Source organism: Saimiri boliviensis, chromosome 1 (assembly GCF_048565385.1).
Source record: "Saimiri boliviensis isolate mSaiBol1 chromosome 1, mSaiBol1.pri, whole genome shotgun sequence".
NCBI classification, from domain to species: domain Eukaryota; kingdom Metazoa; phylum Chordata; class Mammalia; order Primates; family Cebidae; genus Saimiri; species Saimiri boliviensis.
In genome coordinates, this window is record NC_133449.1 from 197,245,852 (window position 1) to 197,270,086 (window position 24,235).

A 24,235-nucleotide genomic window follows, 5' to 3' on the forward strand; every position below is an offset into this window, starting at 1 on the left:
GTACTCTTTAAATGTTTCCAGATGCCTTTAGCTTTAGCTGCTGTAAAACAGCTACTTTGTTATTTGATATAGAATTGTTTTTTTAAGACTCCATTTATTTATACAGAGACATTTATAATATTTTACAAACATTCTTATATTCTGAATAAATATTTCTAATTCCATGGTGTACCTTAACTGTGTTAATTAAAGAGTAAGCCTATCCTTCTGTAGAACTGTTTGCCATACAGGCGTATCAAATCCATGATGCTTAAATGAAATCAAGAGCCCTGGTCAAAGCAGAGGCACTAGAAAAAAGACTTTATTAGATCAAAATGGACAAGAAATCTCATTTATAGCCCATTTTTATTTGGCTACTTTTTCATATTTGGCGTAACCAGGAAGTTTCCTATTGAAGAGTCTTTCCCCCTCTTTAAAGATCATCAAAACAAGGAATGTAATCAAGGACTGGAAGTGCAAGGAAGTAATACAGGACAACAAGATGGCAAGCAGCTTTGCAACATGTCTGTTACAGAAAGATTACAATGTTGTCAAGCTGTCACTAAGGAAGCAAAGTACCTCTGACAGTAAGTATAACACCCTGGTCACTCCCCTTTTGAAAATTTTAAATAAAAATTACTGTCATAGAGCTGAGGTCTCTGATGGAAAAGAATGTATTTCTGTCTCGATCCAATGTTAGGTATTCCTATTGCAAAACCTGATTCTAGCACAAACTTAAGAATTGCTGGATTTTAAATACCTAATTAATTCACATCCCAAGCCATTCACGATAATCTTGCTTTAAAGCAACAAACTTGTTTGAGATATTTTCATTTTTTCAGAGATTCTGTACTTTTTAATATTTCTTCCTGTTACACAAACATAATTTTATTATGTTCATCTCATACTTGACATTTTTTATTGGTCCAAAGAAACAGCAACCACAATGAGCAACTCAGAACCTATGATAACAAGTAACAGTAGCAGAAACCAGACTAAGGTAGTAACTAAAACTGCCCAAGCAGCCAATTTTATTGATATTACATTACAGTCTAACACAATGTTTTTGTACAGAAAGCCAATATGTGAACAATCTTCCATCATTCGAACTGTATTTTGTAAGATTAGTTTTTAACCTAGTATTATTTACATCAAAAAGCTTTCAAAAAGTTAGAGCATACCTGTTAAGACATAGGATTTTGTTCATTTTCTTAGTGGAGAATATAGAGTACAGCTGACATTCTAGTGGGTCTTTGGAAGTACAGTAATCCTGCAAACATTTAAACTCCAATTCACATACGTGAATCACTGGAAATCCTTTGATAGTCATACCCAACGAGAGGTTAAAGTCAATCAGTCTTTATCCTTTCATTAACACTGAGGGAAAAAGACAAAGTTGCTGTCCAACCACGCCACCATAAATCCAGAAACACAATACAACCTGTTCAAAATGTTTCAGTTCTTATAAAAAGGTGAACACAACAAGTGTTTTGGGGTTCCTTTTCTTCTGTCAGTAAATGTTTGACAGTTCCCAAAAAATGCACCAAGGACTCTATACTACCATGAACAGAATCATTTGAAGTAGGTTTACTTATACAGTCTTTCTCCAAGCATTGAAATGCCCTATAAGGTAAAATCATGAAACACTGCTATAATCTAGGCAAAAATTAAAGGTTAAATCATTTCATGTCTGACAAAAATAATTACTAAAGAAATAAAGTTCACAAATCTACTTGGTTATCACATTTACTCTAAAGTCTGGTTTTTTTCATTGACCGTCATATATTAAGTGAAACATTTCCTCAATTTGTCTACCAGCAAAAGTAGGTCTCAAAATAATTTGCTTAATATGACTTAACATAAATATCTTCACCTTTTTCCGACTAAAACTTACTCCCAAGCAAATTGTTTTAAGACTATGTAGATTATGTATCTTTCTTTAACATAACCCTAGTCTTTACAGCATAATGTAAAAAGCCACATCAAATCTTATTTTGGAAATAGGCACAGTATTAAAAAGTCAAGTCTTACCCCCTTTTCCATCCACACTAATCTGTGTGCCCTATTTTGGTTAGACAAAAGACAATCTTATTAAGAGAATTTCACTTAAATTGCTAATATATGAACTATAATTCCATTTGTTTTATTCTGAAATGAGATCATTTTAAATTTTTACTAAAGCTAACAGATAAAAGTCTGAATTGTACATGGATCTAGGATGAGTCCAATACTTACCAAGGATGATTTTTTTTTAAGTACTATAAGGTATTAAGCTAATAAAGCAAACTGCAAAACAATTATTTATTAAAAACAGACATAAAGCAAAATAGTTACGGTTTTATTGTCTTTTCCTATTTTTGTTACTGAAGAAAAAGTTTCTATTATTTATAATATGGAAGTCAGGTTAGCTGTCTCCTGTCCTAACTCTAAAGTGAAATATCAGTGAAAAACTTTAATACTGATTTCTTTGAACACGTGCATTTAACATTAAATGATTATTTGTGCAATATCCTAACACAAATCTAAAATGAACCAAAGAGACAGCAGTGCCCTAGAACAGTAGTGAAATGCACAATGAAACTCTAGCAGTTATGTCTTCTGTGCTTTTCTGTCAGTGCATATCATATGTATTGTGCATGAAGAATACAAGTCTACTGTTACTCATATGTTCCAAAAGCACTAACTTATCTAATCAACCAACTGCTGAAAAATTATCTTTCGAAATTTCATTCACGGTTGAAAACCTTTACTTTCATTTGCTGCCATCCAGTCTATTCCTAAATATCACAAAAGCATGTGTCAATCTCTTAAAGCTTAAAAAATGACAATGCAGACTTGTGCCCAAAATGAAGCTACAGATTTAGAACCTCAGATTTAATGAACTAAAAGGAGAAAAAAATAACATGTTAAATTTGACCTCAGAAATTCCACTATACTAAGAATGTTACCTAAGACCTCTCAGACTGAGGACCAGCAGAACACTGTCCATTTCACCGTAGAACCCCACAGAAGTCTGTTCTTTGTTTCCAAGCCAATGTGAAAGCTACAAGCATTGAGACTCAAAAGAGCACAGGTATCCACAGCCCTCCTATCTGTTTGTGACCCAAACATCAAAAGTGAGATCAGCTTCTCAGGAAGGAAAGATAAAATCACTGCTTGCAAGTCTGGAAGGTTTATCATAGAGATGCAACATAAATTTAAAAAGATTATTCTACAGAAGGGACAAGTCACCAGGGAGGAAAAAAAGGACTCAGTGGCTTTTTCCTGGCCAGTCACACCAAGAAAAGGGATTAAGAAACAGGTCTTCAAATGGCACTGAACGAACAGTGGCCAATAATCCAAAAACCACCCAACCACTTGCAGAAAGCCTTCCACCAAAAAGCAGAAAACATATTCAGGGCCTTAGTCTCCTACCAGACTGAAAGACTGGTCTACTGAAGGCTAGAGTCCATGTGGGACAATGTTACAAACACAGGCAACTGATTTTTGTATTCATTCTTCAGAGTACCCTTGACCAATACTACCCAACTAATGTGAAGCACCTTGTGAAGGCTCATTCCTTTTAGGTTGTGCCTTCAAGCTGCTAACATAGTGAGACCATACTCCTCTGCTAACCACAGAAGATACAAGATACATGAAATGTTTTATTGGTGATTTCATTACTCTGATAACCCAGATTAAAAATTCCATTATGAACAGCCCTCAAGACCTCCATACTTTATCACAGTTTTTCTTTGTACTTGTTTGTCCTCAGCTGGTGGAAGTCAACCCTTCAAGTCCACTCCCAAGTATGAGAGTTACTTTCACTCTTTTCCCAACTTACAGACTACTATTTCAATAGTAAATGCTATTTGTCACAAGGAAGTGAGATGGAAAGGAAATTAATCACATTCAGGACAAATGTATACCTACACTGTGATGTGACTGACACCACAGCAGATTATGGCTGTGTGCTCTGGGTTGTCTTCCTGTAAGAAAGCAGTGCACTCCAGTTTGACTAGAGTTCTATGGTATTAGCACAGGAAGGACCAGACTCCTCAACATTGGTCTTTAAAATGAGAAAAAATTCACTGGATTGCTTGGCAATCATACTTGAAAAAATTAACTTTAACCAGGGGTAGAAAACACTTGATAATGGCTATACATATATATGTATTTTTTTCATATATATATATATATATATATGAATGGCTACACTTAGGCCATGCAATGATCACATTTCTAGCCTGGAACATAATGTAGCACTCAAGTATTGATAAATACTCTAAAATTTCTTTCTTATACTCTTTGCCCAGCAACTATAGCTATTCTCCCTTCAGGACACTTTGATTCTATAATAATAATCTATCATGTTTTTTTGAAACTGCAATCCAGAATACTACTTTGAAAACATGGGGCAAAGCCTGTATTACGTATTTGCAATCTGCCATCTTTCTGACAGAAGAGTACAGACTTTAAGAGCAATTCAATTTTAAGAAGAAAAAAGATGCTAAGAAAGCCCGTCATAATCTCATTTTTAGAATTTTTGGCAACTAGACACTTTAAAGTCTTAGGACATAATACACAGTGAGAAATTCTACCTTGACTTTACCAAGCTGTCAGGAGTAAGGTTTGACCAAATTGTTTCTACTAACATTTGTTTTTCCTTTTTTTTTTTTTTGTGGAGATGGTGTCTCGCACTATCACCCAGGCTGGAGCGCAATGGTGTGATCCCGGCTCACTGCAACCTCTGCCTCCTGGGTTCAAGCAATCCTCCTGTCTCAGCCTCCCAAGTAGCCGGGACTACAGGCATGTACCACCATGCCCGGCTAATTTTGTGCTTTTAGTAGAGACAGGGTTTCTTCATGTTGATCAGGCTGGTCTCGAACTCCCAACCTCAGATGATATGCCCGCCTAGGCCTCCCAAAGTGCTGGGATTACAGGCATGAGCCACCACACCCAGCCTAACATTTGTTTTTCTAGAGACAGGTATGTAAAGAATACCTTCAAACAAACAAAAAAAAAGTTTGTCTTGCTTATTAATCTAAAGTTACAATAATACATATGAACCCCATCCCCCAGGTTAGAAAATAATCCAAATCAAAATTACTAGGAAGAAAAGTTAATGAATCTGATTTATTATAACTATGATTAACATATTAAAAAAATACTGTCTTAGAAAATATAGAAACACAATAGATGTTAAAATCTCAGGGAGCAGGGAGGTCACTGGTACAAAAATAAAGATAAAAAGCCAAGACTGGGTATTGTGGTAACAAAAGTAACGTGGCAAAATGTCTAATTGTTATAATTAACTTTGCTCTCCTTATTGTTTAACTGTTGGAGATGAAAAAAGAAAGGGCAAAAAGCAGGTCCATGAGAGAATAGGTAGTGAAATGTTTTTAATGCACACATGCACTCAGACCTTAACTTTTCTATAGGACACAATATAGTGAATTTTATAGAAGAATCTAAATCCTATAGGAGGAGGCTGTATTCACTTAGATTTGAATTCCTTTTGACACTACATACAAATTACTAAAGCCTTCAAAAGGAAAAGTACTAACTCAATCATACTGCATACAATTACTTTCATTTTATGTCTTCATTAACCATACTTACTAATTGATATCTGATAGAAAAATAAGGATATTCAAAGCTCAGAACAGCAAGTAGTGACCACAATTCCTTTGACAGCATTGGGAAACTTTCCTTTATATATGAATACAAAAATCCAACTTAATTTTCCAACATCTTTAATCAAATTTCACCAATACTAAATGAGTTATATTAGGTGCTCAGACTTCTCCAAATGCTCATGTCCCAGGAGGGTATCACTATTTGAAATCCTAAACCATTCATTTGCTATTTCTTAACAAAAATTTTTGAAAAGCATGTAAACCACATCCTTCTTTTGGATTACAATGGTTAGGTATGAAAACAATTCATTTAGCATCTTATAAATCATTAAAGTTATACATAAAAGCACCTACAAGGTTTTTTTTAAATAAAAGATTCACAGTGCACTGCACCTTGGAACATATAAGGTTGGAACATAACATTCAAAAAGTAAATTCTAAGACCTGCATCTCTCTCAAAGATATAAAACATAATGAAGCCAACTGACTACTCTTCTCATCTAGCTTCTTAAAATGCAGCACTCAGAAGTAAATTATTGCATATTCAGCATACTCCTTTATCACTTGATTTCCTCAAACCATACCAAAATTTCTCAAATGAGAAATCTAGTTCATTAAGCATGGCCATTCTCAAGGTAACCTGAACACTGAGAAACTAATACCCAGGTCTGAGGGAGTAAGTATAGCAGATGTACATAAAACAGGTACATCCAACTTAAATATTTTTCTGCATAGTTAAGTCACATCATACACATAAACTTTAACTCATATCTTTTAATATTTTTTTAACCTCAAACTTTGAGGAGAGCTAAAAGCCCACTAATCATAATCACGTCCCAACAATACCCTTATATATTTTGTTCCACAGTGCATTAAATAAAGCAGCGCAACAGCAATAACATTACTACTGTAATCACAAGATAATCTGTTGGTTCTTGAAAAGGCTCAACACCGTTAGAGGCCATACTTCTGGTAACTAACTCTAATCTCTTTTGCTTCAGTATTGAGAGCTGAAAAATCCAACTCTACAGGCACCAGAAAGACTGGCCAAAGTATGCACTTACACACACACACACACACACACACACACACACACAAGCAGTAAAAGTTAAATGGTTTCTAGAAGATAATAAATGAGTGAAAATTATTCATCTGCCAGGCAAACTACATTTTCACTCCTTTAACAATTTAACAGAAGTCTGGAATGCTGGGACCAACTATAAATATGGCTCAAAGAGACCCAAGCAAAGCAGCTGTATTTCTGAAAAGAACAGTAAAAGCTTTCAAACACAATCATATAATGCATTAAAAAGCAAAGGTCACAGGATTCAAAAATTTGTCACATTAAAAGATGGAGGATTCTGAGTATCATAATTCTATACACACTGCTGTAATTGTGAATTCTCCTGCTTAGCACCAAAAGGGTGACTCTTCCATTAATAAATAGAATTTCTTCTTTAAAATCAAGCCATTTAAAAGCTAAAGCAAAGTACTAACAAGTGAATTCCTTAAATAGCCCTTCTTTTAAAAGTCCCACAAGGTTCAGTGGAACCTGATTAAATAGGCTACCTATACAGAATAAAGATTTCTACAATTACATTTATAAGCAGAGAAGTATTTTGTGGATACCACTGTAAAAAAGGATTTTTAAAACCCACATGACAGATACACACACACACATATACTCAAACACCCCCCACCCGCATTCCAAAGAAATTCCTTTAATGAGGTCAGATGCAGCCAAAACACTAAAGCCCCCTTAACACCCTGGTGATTGTCCTCAATTATAGCTGAAATCGTCCTTAAAATGGGCACTGCCATCCTTATTTGAAGTTAAAAATCCTGAAGCAAAATACATTCCTAGGAGTGAGTTATGTATGTTACTGTTACGTAACACATATACATAACATGTGACCTAGTGAAATGCTTTATTTAGACTTGGGTAAACTACATACCCCTTCCCTTCTCACTCCATCATCCAGGAGCTTAGCAGGCCAATAAAAGCATGTCAGTCTCTGCTATTATTGCAAATTGGAACCTAATATAACATCAGTTTCCAAAGATCAATACTGGAGATGCAATGTAATACCTAGTAATGTCAGTTTTTCATACATATTTACACAACTGGAATACAGAAGAAATTCCCACAAGAACAAAAGTCTATAATACTCAAGGGTTGGAGGCAGGATGGTAAACACATGACCCAAAGTAGCTGCTGGGTCCCAGCCTCCATACTCTCTGCTACATTTTCTTCAGCAGTCTCACTTGACTGCACGCAACCAAACTCAAAATCACAGCATCAACTCCCATCCACTCAATCCCCTCCAGGCTACAGACTTTGTCCTTATGAAGTGCTAAGAGTTCATTTTGGACATGCATATTATATTCCAGAAGCCATTTTCAATAAATCCTTTCAACTAAACACCAGAGGAAGATTAGAGAGCCTCAGTGGTTAGAAGCAGAAGTACAAAATGCCACCAAAGTAGATCACCTGTAATCTTGACGAATGTGACATCTCAGCTCTTGCATTAATAATTGGGCATTATTTTAAGTCTCTTTGAAATACTTCATTATTGCAATCACTGTAATACGTAGATGGAGCATTCCCATTAACTTGGCTATTTGACAGTAACTGAATACATTATTTTCTTAACCAGAATAAAAAATAAAACCCACAGTCACACAGAATGCCCTCAACAAAAGCAATTTAAACTTGCACTAAACACTGAAAAGGTATATCTGTATAAAAGGTTATAACTGCATTTACAGTGCAAACTCATGTTTCTTTCTACTCTCTCTTATAAACAAAAAATGTCTTCAGAAACATTGCCTCCCTGCATTTCTTTAAAACACCTGAGAAAGGTAAGGCTTGAGGAGACACCCACTTAAATGCAACAGGTCTCTGGTCCTGCAACATTTACGATACATCTGCTCCTATCAAAGGTCCAAGATTTTCATTATAGCATTATGATCAAACTTGAAACTCAAAAAAGTTCTGGATGAAAAGGGGACCTTGCAATGTCCATTACACGCCACAGGCTGTCCCTCAGCATGTTCTAGCAACTGGTCTTCACTGAAGCTAGGTAAGTCATATACAGCATCTGTTTAAAAAAACAAAATAAATAAGCTCAGTAACCTTAGTAAGAAATCAAATACTGTCCTTTGCCTTTTGTTACAAAAGAATTAGTTCTGAGTGTACGTTTATCTTCCCACACACTAAATTTAACCCTAAAGAGAACCACCAAGACATGTAGTTTCCTTTCCCTAAACTGGTGCTCAACTACATTTTCAATCTATTACTATTTCCTCATATTCAAAATCCTAATCTCAGCCATTAAGACCCTAGATATTCCTTTGCTTTCAAAATGAGTACCTTTACCTCCTATATGTGTGTTTTCTCATAAAAAAAATAAAGGTGGGGTTTACCAAGATTTCCAGGAATTTGTCACCATAAAGAAAAATTCAGGCCGGGCGCGGTGGCTCAAGCCTGTAATCCCAGCACTTTAGGAGGCCGAGGCGGGTGGATCACGAGGTCGAGAGATCGAGACCATCCTGGTCAACATGGTGAAACCCCGTCTCTACTAAAAATACAAAAATTAGCTGGGCATGGTGGCACATGCCTGTAATCCCAGTTACTCAGGAGGCTGAGGCAGGAGAATTGCTTGAACCCAGAAGGCGGAGGTTGCGGTGAGCCGAGATCGCGCCATTGCACTCCAGCCTGAGTAACAAGAGCGAAACTCCGTCTCAAAAAAAAAAAAAAAAAAAAAATTCAAATTTTCAAAATAGTACATCAAAACTCCAATTTATCTGGTCTTCCCCCCCACCCCCCAACCCCTTTTAAATAAATCAGGGACTTGACTAGAAAGCAGGTTTGGAATGAACATCAAGAAGCTGGGGCAGAAATAAAGTCTGAAATGAGGATGAGGCTTCCCAGGTTACAAATTCTTTTATAGTTCTCAAGACAACTCAAAATTTTATATATCCATATAATGCCCCACTAAGACAGATATATTTTTGCCTCAGCCTTTTAAGTAGCTGGGACTACAGGCATATGTCAGCACAGCTGGCTAATTTTTAATTTTTGTAGAGATGTTGTCTTGCTATGTTGCCCAGGCTGGCATGGTGTACCTTTTTTATGTCCCTGAACTTAGGGCTTTAAAAAGATTCTGTGAAATAACTAATTTCTGAATATATGTTAATTAAATTTTGCTATCAGCCTATCACGTCCCCACCACCCAAAACGGCCAGAAAAAAATCCTATTAAGAGGACTTATACCCCCATTAACTTCTATATACTAAAATCCAATAAGGAGAAATAATAGACTCTTCAATAAATGGTGCCAGGAAAACTGGATAGCCACATATAAAGAAATAGATCCTTATCATATATGAGACATAAAAATGAACTCAAAATAGATGAAAGACTTAAATGCAAAACCTGAAACTGTAGCATTCCTAGAAGAAAACAGGGAAAAAAGCTCTCTGATACCGATCTTCACAATGGTTTTTTTTTTTTTGATATGACACCAAAAGCACAGTTAACAAAAACAAAAATAAACAAGTGGGACTATATCAAACTAAATTCTAATGAGAGTTCCTTTCTTCACAGTTAACAGTCACTTTCCATAATAGGGTTAAGGCATCTCTTTTAAAATAGTATTATCTTGCTTAAATAACAGACAGTATTACAGAAGAAGAATATGATAATGCTTTTCATTTCTTAGACTTTTCTACACAAAAGCCTTAAATTTAGATGGTGAATAAATGGGAATTTCATACAATTCAAAATAGCACCTAAGAAAAAATAGTCTACTGCACTTTCAAATAGGAGGTACTAAATCAGTATTTAACAAAGCGCTTTCTACATTCATCAGGATTACTTTGCAAATCAGGTAACACATCTACTTTTCATAATCAAAGGACAAATTGCAAGCATTTTTAATAAAACCTATACTTAGTATCACCTTAAAAAGTTGAACATTACCTCCAAAAAGGGTGAAATTTTTCTTTTAATTGGAAAAAAGGCATACAAATTTACTAATGTGTATGTGGGAAGAACAAGAGTGATTACCCCCAAAATTTTCAACTTCTAAAGTCAGTGAACCCCTTATACAGATGTGAGAATGAGATTCCTGGCCTTTACAATACTGGAATCTTTTTACCCTCCCCACAAATCCATATGCAATTATTTATTTAAAATATTCATGCACAGCACTAAGGCTTAACATTCATAAAACAAATAGCAGTGTGAAGGCAAGTAACTTCATCATCTAAATGATTTCTTATTTAGAGAACTCTATGAACTCTTTCTACAGAACATATGCAACTCTTCCTGCTTAACTATCATATATCGCATACGCAAAGTTAGGTAAACCAAAGCAAATCCCACAAGGCAGACATTATAAAAAGATAGGAAATGACTTGCCTGTTTCGAAATTATCCTGAAGTTTCCGTGGATGAAGTTTCTTTTCGCACTTCTATTTAAAAAACACACACACATACACACAACACAGTTACCAGTTATTTCACTTATTAAAAATCAAAAGATATATTATCAAATTTATCAGGGAGAAAATTGAACCAGGAATATAATCATCATCCCATTCTCTCACCAGTATTTTTGTATTTTGTATTTACTTTTTACACCTAAATTTTTTTTTAGGTCTGTATTACATACATATATATTATAAAGAAATTTTTAAAAAATAGACAAGTAGTGCTTAGGTGTGGTGGTTCATGCCTGTAATCCCAGCACTTTGAGAGACCAAAGCAAGAAGATCACTTGAGGCCAGGAGTTTGAGACCAGCCTAGCAAACACATTTTATTTGTATTTCTAAAACATAAAAATCATCCAGAGCTAATTAATTTAGCGAGGTGGCCAGGCACAGTGGCTCACAGCTGTAATCCCAGCAATTTGGGAGGCGAGACGATGAGGATCACTTGAGCCTAGGAGTTCAAGACCAGTCTGGACAACATGGCAAAGCCCATTTCTACTAAAAAAAATAATAATAATACAAGAATTAGTCATGCATGGTGACACACACCTATAGTCCCAGCTACTCTGGTGCTGAGGTGGGAGGACTGCTTGAACCAAGGAGGGCTGAGGCTGCAGTGAGCCAAGATTGTAACACTGCATTTCCGCCTGGATGACTGCAATTATTTACTTATTTAAAATATTAAAGAGCAAAACCCTGTCTCAAAAAAAAAAAAAAAAAAATTAGCTGAGGCAGGAAGATGCCTTGAGCCCAGAAGTTCAAGGCTACAGCGAGCAATGAATGTGCCACTGTATAGACAACAGAGGCCCTGTCTCAAAAAAAAAAAAAGATTATTCATTACATTTCTCAACTCACAGTTAATCACTATTACATCTTTCTAGCTTCTTGACATGAAGATGTGTGTTAAAATCTTTTCATACAATTGTACAAACTTTAAATGGAATTATACAATACATATTAGTGTCCAATAATCTTTTTTTTTTTTTTTTGAGACGGAGTTTCGCTCTTATTACCCAGGCTGGAGTACAATGGCGCGATCTCGACTCACCGCAACCTCTGCCTCCTGGGTTCAGGCAATTCTCCTGCCTCAGCCTCCTGAGTAGCTGGGATTACAGGCACGCGCCACCATGCCCAGCTAATTTTTTTATTTTTAGTAGAGACGGGGTTTCACCATGTTGACCAGGATGGTCTCAATCTCTTGACCTCGTGATCCACCCGCCTCGGCCTCCTAAAGTGCTGGGATTACAGGCTTGAGCCACCGCGCCCGGCAATAATCTTTTAAAATAGAATATATTGTGAACAAATTTCTTTTTCAACAAATACACATTTTTAGCAACTTCACGGTAATCCACTGCACAGATATACGATACTATATTTAATATCATCTTCTTGGATATTTAGATTATTTTCCATGTTTTCATTATTACAAAGGGGGTGGACATTGTTTAAATTCCTCTTCTAAGGAAAAAGTGAGCACTGTTTGAGGGTTTTGATACAGCAAAACTCCTCTCCAGAAAGATGTACCAATTAGTAATTTTTATGTGTTACCAATATACTCAATACACAACTGGTTAACAATGTTTTCATCTGTGCCAATCTGAACAGAGAAATGGTATCCCATTTCAATTTACATTCTTTGACTACATAAACAATTTAAGACTTTTATGTTTATCAGTCCTTTTTATTTCTTCTCTTAAAAACTGCTCATGTACTTGCTCTCCATCAACTTTCTTCTTAAAAAACTTTTTAAAATCTATTCAAGTTCTTCTAGACAAATCTGAGTAATTTGTGAAGTTCTCCCAAAAAAATCTGTAAGAAATTTTTATTGGTATCATATTGCATTTATATGTTAATTTGAGGACAATTAACACTTGTACATTATCAATAAGTTACCCATCTCGTTTTTGTTAGAAACAGCTATTGAATTTTATTTATTTTCTCACTGTTCAACACCCGCCTATGAGTGAGAACATGTCATGTTTGATTTTCTGTTCTTGTGTCAGTTTGCTGAGAATGATGGCTTCCAGGTTCATCCATGTCCCTACAAAGAACACGAACTCATCGTTTTTGATGGCCATATAATATTCCATGGTGTATAATGTGCCACATTTTCCCTGTCCAGTCTATCATCGATGGGCATTTGGGTTGGTTCCAAGTCTTTGCTATTGTAAACAGTGCTGCAATGAACATTCGTGTGCATGTGTCCTTATAGTAGAACGATTTATAATCCTTTGGATATAGACCCAGTAATGGGATTGCTGGGTCATATGGAATTTCTATTTCTAGGTCCTTGAGGACTCACCACACTATCTTCCACAATGGTTGAACTAAATTACACTCTCACCAACAGTGTAAAACTGTCCTTATTTCTCCATATCCTCTCCAGCATCTGTTGTTTCCAGATTTTTTAACGATCGCCATGCTAACTGGCGTGAGATAGTATCTCAATGTAGTTTTGATTTGCATTTCTCTAATGACTAGTGATGATGAGCATTTTTTCATATGTTTGTTGGCCTCATGTATGTCTTCTTTTGTAAAGCGTCTGTTCATATCCTTTGCCCACTTTTGAATGGGCTTGTTTTTTTTCTTGTAAATCTGTTTTAGTTCTTTGTAAATTCTGGGTATCAGCCCTTTGTCAGATGGGTTGACTGCAAAAACTTTTTCCCATTCTGTTGGTTGCCAATTCACTCTAATGACTGTTTCTTTTGCCATGCAGAAGCTGTGGAGTTTGATTAGGTCCCATTTGTCTATTTTGGCTTTTGTTGCTAATGTTTCTGGTGTTTTGGTCATGAAGTCCTTGCTTACACCTATGTCCTGAATGGTTTTGCCTAGATTTTCTTCTAGGGTTTTTATGGTGTTAGGTCTTATGTTTAAGTCTTTAATCCAGCTGGAGTTAATTTTAGTGTAAGGTGTCAGGAAGGGTCCAGTTTCTGCTTTCTGCACATGGCTAGCCAGTTTTCCCAAGACCATTTATTAAACAGGGAATCCTTTCCCTGTTGCTTTTGTCAGGTTTGTCAAAGATCGGATGGTTGTAGATGTGTTGTGTTGCCTACGAGGACTCTGTTCTGTTCCATTGGTCTATATCTCTGTTTTGGTACCAGTAACATGCCGTTTTGATTACTGTAGCCTTGTAATATATTTTGAAGTCTGGTAGTGTGATGCCTCCCACTTTGTTCTTTTTGCTTAGAATTGACTTGGCTATGCGGGCTCTCTTTTTGTTCCATATGAAGTTTAAGGTGGTTTTTTCCAGTTCTGTGAAGAAAGTCATTGGTAGCTTGATGGGAATAGCGTTGAATCTGTAGATTACTTTGGGCAGTATGGCCATTTTCACGATATTGGTTCTTCCTAACCATCAACATGGAATGTTTCTCCACTGTTTGTGTCCTCTCTTTTTCTTTTTTTTTTGAGACGGAGTTTCGCTCTTGTTACCCAGGCTGGAGTGCAATGGCGCGATCTCGGCTCACCGCAACCTCCGCCTCCTGGGTTCAGGCAATTCTCCTGTCTCAGCCTCCTGAGTAGCTGAGATTACAGGCACACGCCACCATGCCCAGCTAATTTTTTGTATTTTTCATAGAGACGGGGTTTCACAATGTTGACCAAGATGGTCTCGATCTCTTGACCTCGTGATCCACCCGCCTCGGCCTCCCAAAGCGCTGGGATTACAGGCTTGAGCCACCGCGCCCGGCCTGTGTCCTCTCTTTATTTCGTTGAGCAGTGGTTTGTAGTTCTCCTTGAAGAGGTCCTTTATGTTCCTTGTTAGTTGTATTCCTAGGTATTTTATTCTCTTTGTAGCAATTCTGAATGGCAGTTTGTTCTTGATTTGGCTCTCTTTAAGTCAGTTATTGGTGTATAGGAATGCTTGTGAATTTTGCACATTGATTTTGTATCCTGAGACTTTGCTGAAGTTGCTAATCAGTTTCAGGAGATTTTGGACTGAGACGATGCGGTCTTCTAAATACATAATCATGTCATCTGCAAATAGAGACAATTTGACTTCCTCCTTTCCTATTTGAATATCCTTTATTTCTTTTTCTTGCCTGATTGCTCTGGCTAGAACTTCCAGTACTATACTGAATAGGAGTGGTGAGAGAGGGCATCCTTGTCTACTGCCAGATTTCAAAGGGAATGCTACCAGTTTTTGTCCATTCAGCATGATATTGGCTGTTGGTTTGTTGTAAATAGCTTTTATTATGTTGAGATACCTTCCTTCAATACCTAGTTTACTGAAGGTTTTTAGCATAAAGGGCTGTTGAATTTTGTTGAAGGCCTTCTCTGCATCAATTGAGATAATCGTGTGGTTTTTGTCTTTGGTTCTGTTTATGTGGTGAATTATGTTTATAGACTTGCGTATGTTGAACCAGCCTTGCATCCCTGGGATGAAGCCTACTTGATCATGGTGGATAAGCTTTTTGATGTGCTGTTGCAATCGGTTTGCCAGTATTTTATTGAAGATTTTTACATCTATGTTCATCATGGGTATTGGCCTGAAGTTTTCTTTTCTTGCTGAGACTCTGCCAGGTTTTGGTATCAGGATGATGTTGGTCTCATAAAATGATTTGGGAAGGATTCCCTCTTTTTGGATTATTTGGAATAGTTTCAGAAGGAATGTCTGGTAGAATTCGGCTGTGAACCCATCTGGATCTTGGCTTTTCTTGGGTGGTAAGCTCTTAATTGCTGCCTCAACTTCAAACCTTGTTATTGGTCTATTCAAGGTTTCGACTTCTTCCTGGTTTAGGCTTGGGAGGATGCGAGTGTCCAGGAATTTATCCATTTCTTCCAGGTTTACTAGTTTATGTGCATAGAGTTCTTTGTAATAATCTCTGATGATGGTTTGAATTTCTGTGGAATCTGTGGTGATATCCCTTTATCGTTTTTTATTGCATCAATTTGATTATTCTCTTTTCTTTTTTATTAATCTGGCTAGTGGTCTATTTTGTTAATCTTTTCGAAAAACCAGTTCCTGGATTTATTGATTTTTTTGAAGGGTTTTTTCTGTCTCTTATCTCCTTCAGTTCTGCTCTGATCTTATTTATTTCTTGTCTTCTACTAGGTTTTGAGTTTTTTAGGTCTTGCTCCTCTAGCTCTTTCAATTTTGATGCTAGGGTGTCAATTTTGATCTCTCCTTGCTTCTCATGTGGGCATTTATTGCTATATATTTTCCTCTTGACACTGCTTTAAATGTGTCTCAGAGATTCTGGTATGTTGTGTCTTCATTCTCGCTGGTTTCGAAGAACATCTCTATTTCTGCCTTCATTTCATTGTTTATCCAGTCAACATTAGATATGCTGTTGAATCAACATTACAAATTTGTAATAAGAGGAGCTAAAGAGATTTTTAGTGTGTGAATAGTGCACAACTCAGCTACATAAAAATCCTATCGGTATATCAATTAAAATAAGAACAAAGCAAGTAACATTCCTGTGCGTTGGCAATGCCCTTGTTTCACTCTTCAAAGGATGAATTGCCTACTTAGTGTGAGAACTGTAACTTACCATCAAAGAATTCTGCTTCGCTGGCTGAAGCCCATTTGTTCTTTTCTTTTGATTAGGTGAATCTTGATACTGTTTTCTGCCATTTCCCCTCATACTCGGATTCTGTTTTTCCAATAAGAAATAAAATATGAATCTATAGTATAATGTAATAGCACAAAAAAATACCCATGAATTACATTTAGCTGGATGAATTAAGTTTTTTTTAGCAAAGCTTCTCCTACCCAAAATTTTCACGAATCACCCTATCAATGTATTTTCTTATAAAAGTCAGTGCTTCCCAAACCAAGAGTTCTCTAAAGCTAAGAAATAGCAAATAAAATTGCCCCTAGAAAGCTTTCCATACCTCTTACTTTATCCAATATCTGCTTATAGATCTTGTTTCTAATGCATAAATGGAACCTCTCTGTAAAGGAATGCAGATGGCACGTTGGCCACAGTTCTTAAAGCAGGAAATGGGTAGATGTATGTAATCAATTGTTACCCAAGAAATCAGCTTTAAATTATTAATAAGCACTATTAAGTAAATAATCACTTTTTATAAAATAATAATAGATTAATTTTTTTTTGAGATGGAGTCTCACTCTGTTGCCCAGGTTACAGCACAGTGGTTGGCTAACTGCCATCTCTGCCTCCCAGGTTCAAGCAATTCTCCAGCCTCAGTCTCCTGAGTAACTGGGATTACAGGCACATGCCACTACGTCTAGGTAATTTTTGTATTTTTAATAGAGACAGGGTTTCACCATGTTAGCCAGGCTGGTCTCAAACTCCTGACCTCAAGTGATCCGCTCACCTTGGGCCTCCCAAAGTGCTGGGATTACAGGCGTGAGCCACCATGCCCAGCCAAGACTAATGTTTTTAAAATTTGGACCATTATTCCTAGTTAGACATGCAATAGTTTAAATCCTTCTGTTAAACTGCTTTAAAATGAGTTAATTTTCCCACCAAAAAATTCTTAACTTTAAATTAAAACGAACATTTTAAACGTTAATTTGTCCTTTGAGACCTTAAAACAACAGCTATTTGAGGACTAGCTAAAACAGTATAAATAGGAAGAACTTCTAAATATATAAATATATATGAATATTTATATTCCTACCTATAGAAAAAAACAACCAGTTGCTAACACTGCTGGAAAACAAAAACCTAAGTAAGTGATGTGAGGGAAATATGGCTTTGAGTGACTCATGTTACTACACACTTGTGATTTACTTTCATTCCACTCTTCTCAGTATACTTTTAAGTTGTGGTACAATATACATACAATTTGCCACATCAGCCATTTGTGAGTGTATAATTCAGAGGCATTAAGTATACAGTCAACACTGCCCACTTCGCTAACTTTTTTAAAATCATGCCAAACAGAAACTTCATAACCAATAAACAATCGCTCCCTATTCTCCCATCCCTCTAGCCTTGGTAATCTCTGACTTTGTATCTCTATGAATATATCCATTTAGAAATGGAATAACATTAACACAATATTTATCCTTTTGTGTCTGGCTTATTTCACTTAAAATGCCCTCAAGGTTCACCCATATTGTAGCATGTTTCAGAATTATCTTTTTATGAGACACAATCTCACTCCCGTTGCCCAGGCTGGAACGCAGTGGCACTATCACAGCTTTGATTTCCCAGGCTCAGGTGAGTCTCCCATCTCAGCCTCCCAAGTAGCTGGAACTAAAGGAAGTACAGCCATGTCTGGCTAATTTTTTATATTTTTAGTGGTACAGACAGGGTATTGCCAGGCTGCCCAGGTGGGTCCTCCAACTACTGGGCTCAAGTAATCTGCCTGCCTTGGCCTCCTAAAGAGTTAGGATTACAGGCATGAGTCACCGAGCCTGGGCAGAATTTCATTTCTTAATCTCACTTCTTTAAGGCTGAATCATATTTCATTATGTGTATACACCACATTGTTTATCCATTCATCTTTTCACAGGCATACTGGTTGTTTCCACCTTTTGGTTATTGTGAATAATGCTGCTATGAACACTGGTTACAAATTAACTGTTTAAGTTCCTGCTTTCAATTCTTTGGGGTATATACCTAGGAATGGAATTGCTGAGTCATATGGTAACTCTATTTTAACTGAGAAATTGCCAAACTGTTTTCCACAGCAGCTGCACCATTTTACACTCCCACCAGCAATGCACAAGGGATCCAGTTTCTCCACATCATCACCAACACTTGTTTTCTATCTTTTCTTTTTATTATGGCCATCCTAATGGGTAAGAAGTGGTATCTCACTGTTGATATACCACTAATTATTAATAATGTTGAGCATCTCTGGTGTACTTACTGGCCATTTGCATATCATCTTTGGAGAACCGTCTATTCAAGTCATTTGTCCAGTTTTAAATTAGGTTGTTTTGTGGTTGAGTCCTAAGAATTCTTTACATATTCTGGATATTAACCCCTTATCTTACATATAATTTGCCAATATTTTCTCCCATTTTGTTGACTGTCTTTTCACTGTTTTGATAATGTCCTCTGAAGCACAAAAGTTTAATTTTAACAAGCCCAGTATATTTTTTTAATTAAAAAAAAACAAAAACAAGAGTAACATTGAAACCTGAAATTAAAAAGACAGATAATACCAAATATTAGCAAGGGTGCAGAACTATTAGAACTCTCATGTATTTTGCTGAGGATATAAATAACTTGAGAAAATTGGCAAATAGGTAACACAGACGCATCTAGTGATCCAACAATTCTACTTTTCTTTCCTTTTAGTTACACAGAATTGTGTATATTCATCAAAAGACATGTATAAAAAGTGTTCATAGCAGCACTGGAAACAACCAAAACGTGCATTAACGGTGGTATAAATAAACTGTGGTGCTTAGAACATGTGGAAAAAGGAAAACAAATATTAATAGCAGTGTAATTATACACTAGAATACAATGATGAAAATAGAAGTTCACAATACGTTGTTACTTCTTCCTGAACAAAAGCCAAAAGATCCCACTTATCTTAATTTGGAAAATATTTTCCTTATGACTTGTTTTTAAATGAACCTTTCATTGGCAGCTTTTACACCAAAGTCGGATGTTAACTCCTATTATCCACTGCACTGGATTTACACCAGAACTGTAAACGTTAAGAAGCCTCAGCCCTGTTTCAAATCACAAGTAAGTAACATAGAGACTTTGATCAGTAACTCAGAGCTCTCTGTAATTATAAAGATGTAATTCATTAATTGAGAATGATTTCAAAGCAAAATGATCTAAATTTCTGAAAAGACTGTAATTGTGTATCACTTACCTTTCCTTTTAAAAGGTCAGACATTTCAGAATGATTATTATATGGCTTTTGCTGCAGTGGTTGCCTGTGCTTTACCCACTGGTCACCAGGAGAACCATCAGGAAATAACTGCTGACTGTGGCGGAATTTGGTTCGACTATACCAAGATTTAAAAAATAATCAGATCAGAAAATGTTCACTTACAGTTCTTTTAACATCTTAATAATTTACAGACTACATATTTTCTTATTGTCTATCACCCCCACTGGAATATAAGTTATACAAGAGCAGAGATTTTAATCTGTTTTGTCTACTGCTTTATCCCCATCACCCAGATAAGTGCCTGGTATTCGGTAAATATTTCTTGAATGAATTAATAAGCCATTATTATTTTTCATCCTAGACTTTAAAAAATTATCCAGACCATCTTTTCCCTATAAGTGATTATAGTATACTCTTTAAAAATATGGAGAATGTAAATGAATGTACATTTTCCTTCTTTTTGAGACTGGGTTTCCCTGTCATCCAGGCTGGAGTACAATGGCAGGATCACAGCTCAAGGCGGCCTCAACCTCTAAGGTTAAAGCCATTCTCTCATCTCAGCCTCCCAAGTAGCTGAGACTACAGGCACACGCCACCATGCCCTGCTAATTTTCTGACACTGAACAAGTCAAGTTACAGACCACATCCTAGCTGGAAGAGGATCTGAGAAAGTAAGCTACCATCTAAAGTAAAAAATTAAAAGGATAAGATAATGAAAATTAAGTGAAGAAGCTACCCTCTAAAGTAAAAAATTAAAGGGATAAGATCATGAAAATTAAGCAAATTAAGTGAAGAGCCAGTCTCGAATTCTTCTGCAAAAGAATCTAATTTTAAAATGTTGTACTCATGTAGGCCAGACATGGTAGCTCACCTATAATCCCAGTACTTTGGGAGGCTGAGGGTAGGGTAGATCACTTGAGGTCAGGAGTTCGAGACCAGCCTGACCAACATGGTGAAACCCCATTTCTACTAAAAATACAAAAATTAGCTGGGTGTGATGGCATGCACCTGTAGTCACAGCTACTTGGGAGGCTGAGGCTGAGGCAGGAGGATTGCTTGAACCCGGGAGGTGGAGGATGCACTGAACCGAGATCACACCACTGCACTCCAGCCTGGGTGACAGAGACTCCACCTCAGGAAAAAAAAAAAGGTTGTACTTATGCAGTAGTTAATAAGGTAAGATAGTACCATTTACATGTATAACATAGTCCAGAGTCACTGATCCCAAGAATCATGTCATAGTAAGATTGTTTCAGACTACTTCAGTTCAGTTATTCCTTTCCCGTTTAAAAATCATAATAAAATTTCAGTCAATCCTCTCTTTTAACAGAATTTAGACATTTCCTCCAATACATCATCATAGACATTAGTCTGTATTTTAAAAATACATACTACTCTCCATTAAAAAACCTGAAATATGACTAGAAGTTGCTTTATCATTTCCCTACCCACTCCCCAAGACCACAAACTCTAGACTAAAAGATAGGGGAATCATATCACACATTACATTGAATAGGTTCTTCCAAACATGAGCATACATACACTCTTTTTTCAAACACTGTCACTATTTAATAACTTTCTGGCAGTGTCTTTGCTTCTTTTAAATCATGACTGCAATTCCTGCCTACTTTTTCTCTACTGTTCCACCTTTGACTAATATTATGTATTTTGGTGACTATAAGCATATATTCTAAAAGATACCAAGGCATTTAGTCCAAGCTCCTGTCCTCACATCTAAAACAGAATGCTACCTATTTAAGAAATACTGACTATAGAGGTGGTTTACTGCTATTTAATTTCTGAAGCTCTGTTATAAAAACAAACCCAAATTACAGAAAATGTAAAAATCAACTCTCTGTGAATCTAACATAGGCAACTTTCTAACAAGGTGATTATGCTTAACATTTATGTATGTATGCTTAAAAATATAGACTTATTTAACAAAGTTACTTCCCCAGTCTACTCTGTAACTGTGTTTTTCTTTTCTTTTCTTTTTTTTTTTTTTTTTGGAGACGGAGTTTCGCTCTTGTTAGCCAGGCTGGAGTGCAATGGCACGATCTCGGCTCACCGTAACCTCCGCCTCCTGGGTTCAGTCAATTATATTGCCTCAGCCTCCTGAGTAGCTGGGATTACAGGCATGCACCACCATGCCCAGCTAATTTTTTTATTTGTATTTTTAGTAGAGACGGGGTTTCACCATGTTGACCAGGATGGTCTCGATCTCTTGACCTCGTGATCCACCCGCCTCGGCCTCCCAAAGTGCTAGGATTACAGGCATGAGCCACCACGCCCAGCTCTGTAACTGTGACTGGGATGCAAATAAGTTATAAGTCTGAGGCTGGGCATGATGGCTTATACCTATAATCTCAAAACTTTGGGAAGATGAGGTAGGAGAATCACTGGAGCCCAGAAGTTCAAGAACAGCCTGGGCAAATAGAGAGAGCCCCATCTCCACAAAAAATAAAAAAAAATTAGCCAGGCTTAGTGGCATGTGTCTGTGTTCCCAGCTACTCAGGAGACTAAGGTGGGAGGATTACTTGAGTCTGGGAGGTCAAGGCTATGGTGAGCTATGATCATACCACCACTGTACTCCAGCCTGGGCAACAAAGCAAGACCCTGCTTCTAAAACAAAAACAAAAAGTTCCAAGCAAGAAAATGTTCTTCAAGGTTCATGTCCATGTAGTAGTTACTCTTAGTAATATATAGTCTCTGATAGGGAAGTTTTTTTTATTAAAACCCAAGTCTTCACTGTTCTATCTCCAATTTAACAAGCTATATTAGCAACCTTTCTATCCCTAGAAGAAAACAAATCTCAATATACCCTCTATCCAAACAGCTTCAGAAAACTCAATTATCTTAAAAGTAGGATATGAAAACAGAGAAGTAACATTAAGAACACACGACACAGGAATTTTTCATCTTTTCCTAGTGTTCTACCTATCCATCGAAGAAGCTGGTATCCTCTTGAGTATACTATTTTAAAATGTGCCTGAAGCCCCTTTCCAACTTCAATTAACCTTTTTCATCCCAAAAGAAACCCTTTAAAAAATCTTCTATTATCTGTGAGAACAATAACAAAAGGGTATCTATAAAAAGAAATATTACGCCCTTTGCAAACTTTAGGAGCAAAATACTATTATTCTACTTTTAAAAACTATCAGATAATCAGGATTCCATGAATATATTTTTTTACCTCAATTTTTCCACAGTGGGTTTAGCTGGTGTGCTACCAGTTGATGAAAATCCATTGTCACTGTCTGAGGAATCACCAAATCTTCGAGAAAGCCAGTCCCTTAATGGTCTGCAGAAATGTAAGAATTCACTTTCAAAATATGGCTACCGACAGAAGAGGACTATCAGAATCATGAAAGTCAGTTTTATATTTCAAAAAATATGAACATACCTAATAAAGGGAATGGCCATAAAAAATTTGTTAGGTGCCAAACCAAGTTTGGATTTGGGGGTCATATCATTTCTATGACAAGGCAATTTCTCAATGGAGAACCACTCAATGTTCTGAAACACAGAAGGAGATAATTTAGTTAGTTCTTATCAAGGAGTTTATAAATGGAATTCCCTACTTATTCATTTGGGATATTGTCAAATAACCTGAAAATATTCTTGTTACATACCCGAATTTCTCTTCTAGTTTTTGGGTTAAATTTTGTATCTTTTGGAATTCCTGGAATGATGTATAAACGAGCAAGCTGGTCATTAATTCGAAGTTCAATGTAATCATCCTTACAAATATAGTCTTTGATATCAAAACCAGTTTCTTCAAACACCTGGAAATAACACATTCGGATGAACTTTTCATTTTAGCTGTACGTCTCCAATTCATTAAAATTTATTCCAAAAACAAAAACCTAGAAAAGTGGGACTTTATTTGTATTTACTATTTCTAGAAATGACAGATTAGTATAGAAGTGTATATGAGATTTTAAGAAAAGTTCATTTGTCCAACATTGTTTCTAATACTGTATCCACAGGTGGTATTAGAGGTATATGCAGAACCAGTCCACTGTAGACCTGATCGCTGTCATTCAAACACACCACAACTATACATATTTCCCAGAATAAAATTCTGAAGGCTAGTGATAGAGGTTTCAAAATGTCCCATTCCCCAAAACTTAACATTTATATACAGAAGATAAGGTAATTAAACCATCAATCATGTGGAATTGACTTATACATGGTGTCTGAGCATTCACATCAGAGTAAAAGTCCAGATGCTTTTCTTTTTCTTCAAAACTAAGGTCTAATCTACTGCTTGAGACAGAGCTTAATGTTTTTGGTTAATAAATCAATCTTGATGGATTAGATTTATAATTTTAACAATTAAGACTGGTTTACTTAAAAGTTTACCAG

At 36.3% G+C, this 24,235-nt stretch overlaps 1 protein-coding gene across 2 annotated transcripts in view; it reads right to left on the reverse strand.

Moving 5' to 3' along the window:
- Positions 1 to 979: 979 nt before the first annotated feature.
- Positions 980 to 24,235, reverse strand: part of DCP2 (decapping mRNA 2) — a 59,718-nt gene continuing 36,462 nt past the window's right edge. For both annotated transcript variants that reach the window (XM_003920693.4, XM_074382555.1), the window contains 7 exons: positions 23,500 to 23,652; positions 23,271 to 23,383; positions 23,061 to 23,168; positions 19,847 to 19,982; positions 16,585 to 16,686; positions 11,023 to 11,074; positions 980 to 8,698 (listed from right to left, as the gene is read on the reverse strand). In XM_003920693.4, the coding sequence (XP_003920742.3) occupies positions 8,535 to 8,698; positions 11,023 to 11,074; positions 16,585 to 16,686; positions 19,847 to 19,982; positions 23,061 to 23,168; positions 23,271 to 23,383; positions 23,500 to 23,652 (828 nt within the window). In that variant the 3' untranslated portion in view covers positions 980 to 8,534. The remainder of the gene's footprint in view (positions 8,699 to 11,022; positions 11,075 to 16,584; positions 16,687 to 19,846; positions 19,983 to 23,060; positions 23,169 to 23,270; positions 23,384 to 23,499; positions 23,653 to 24,235) is intronic.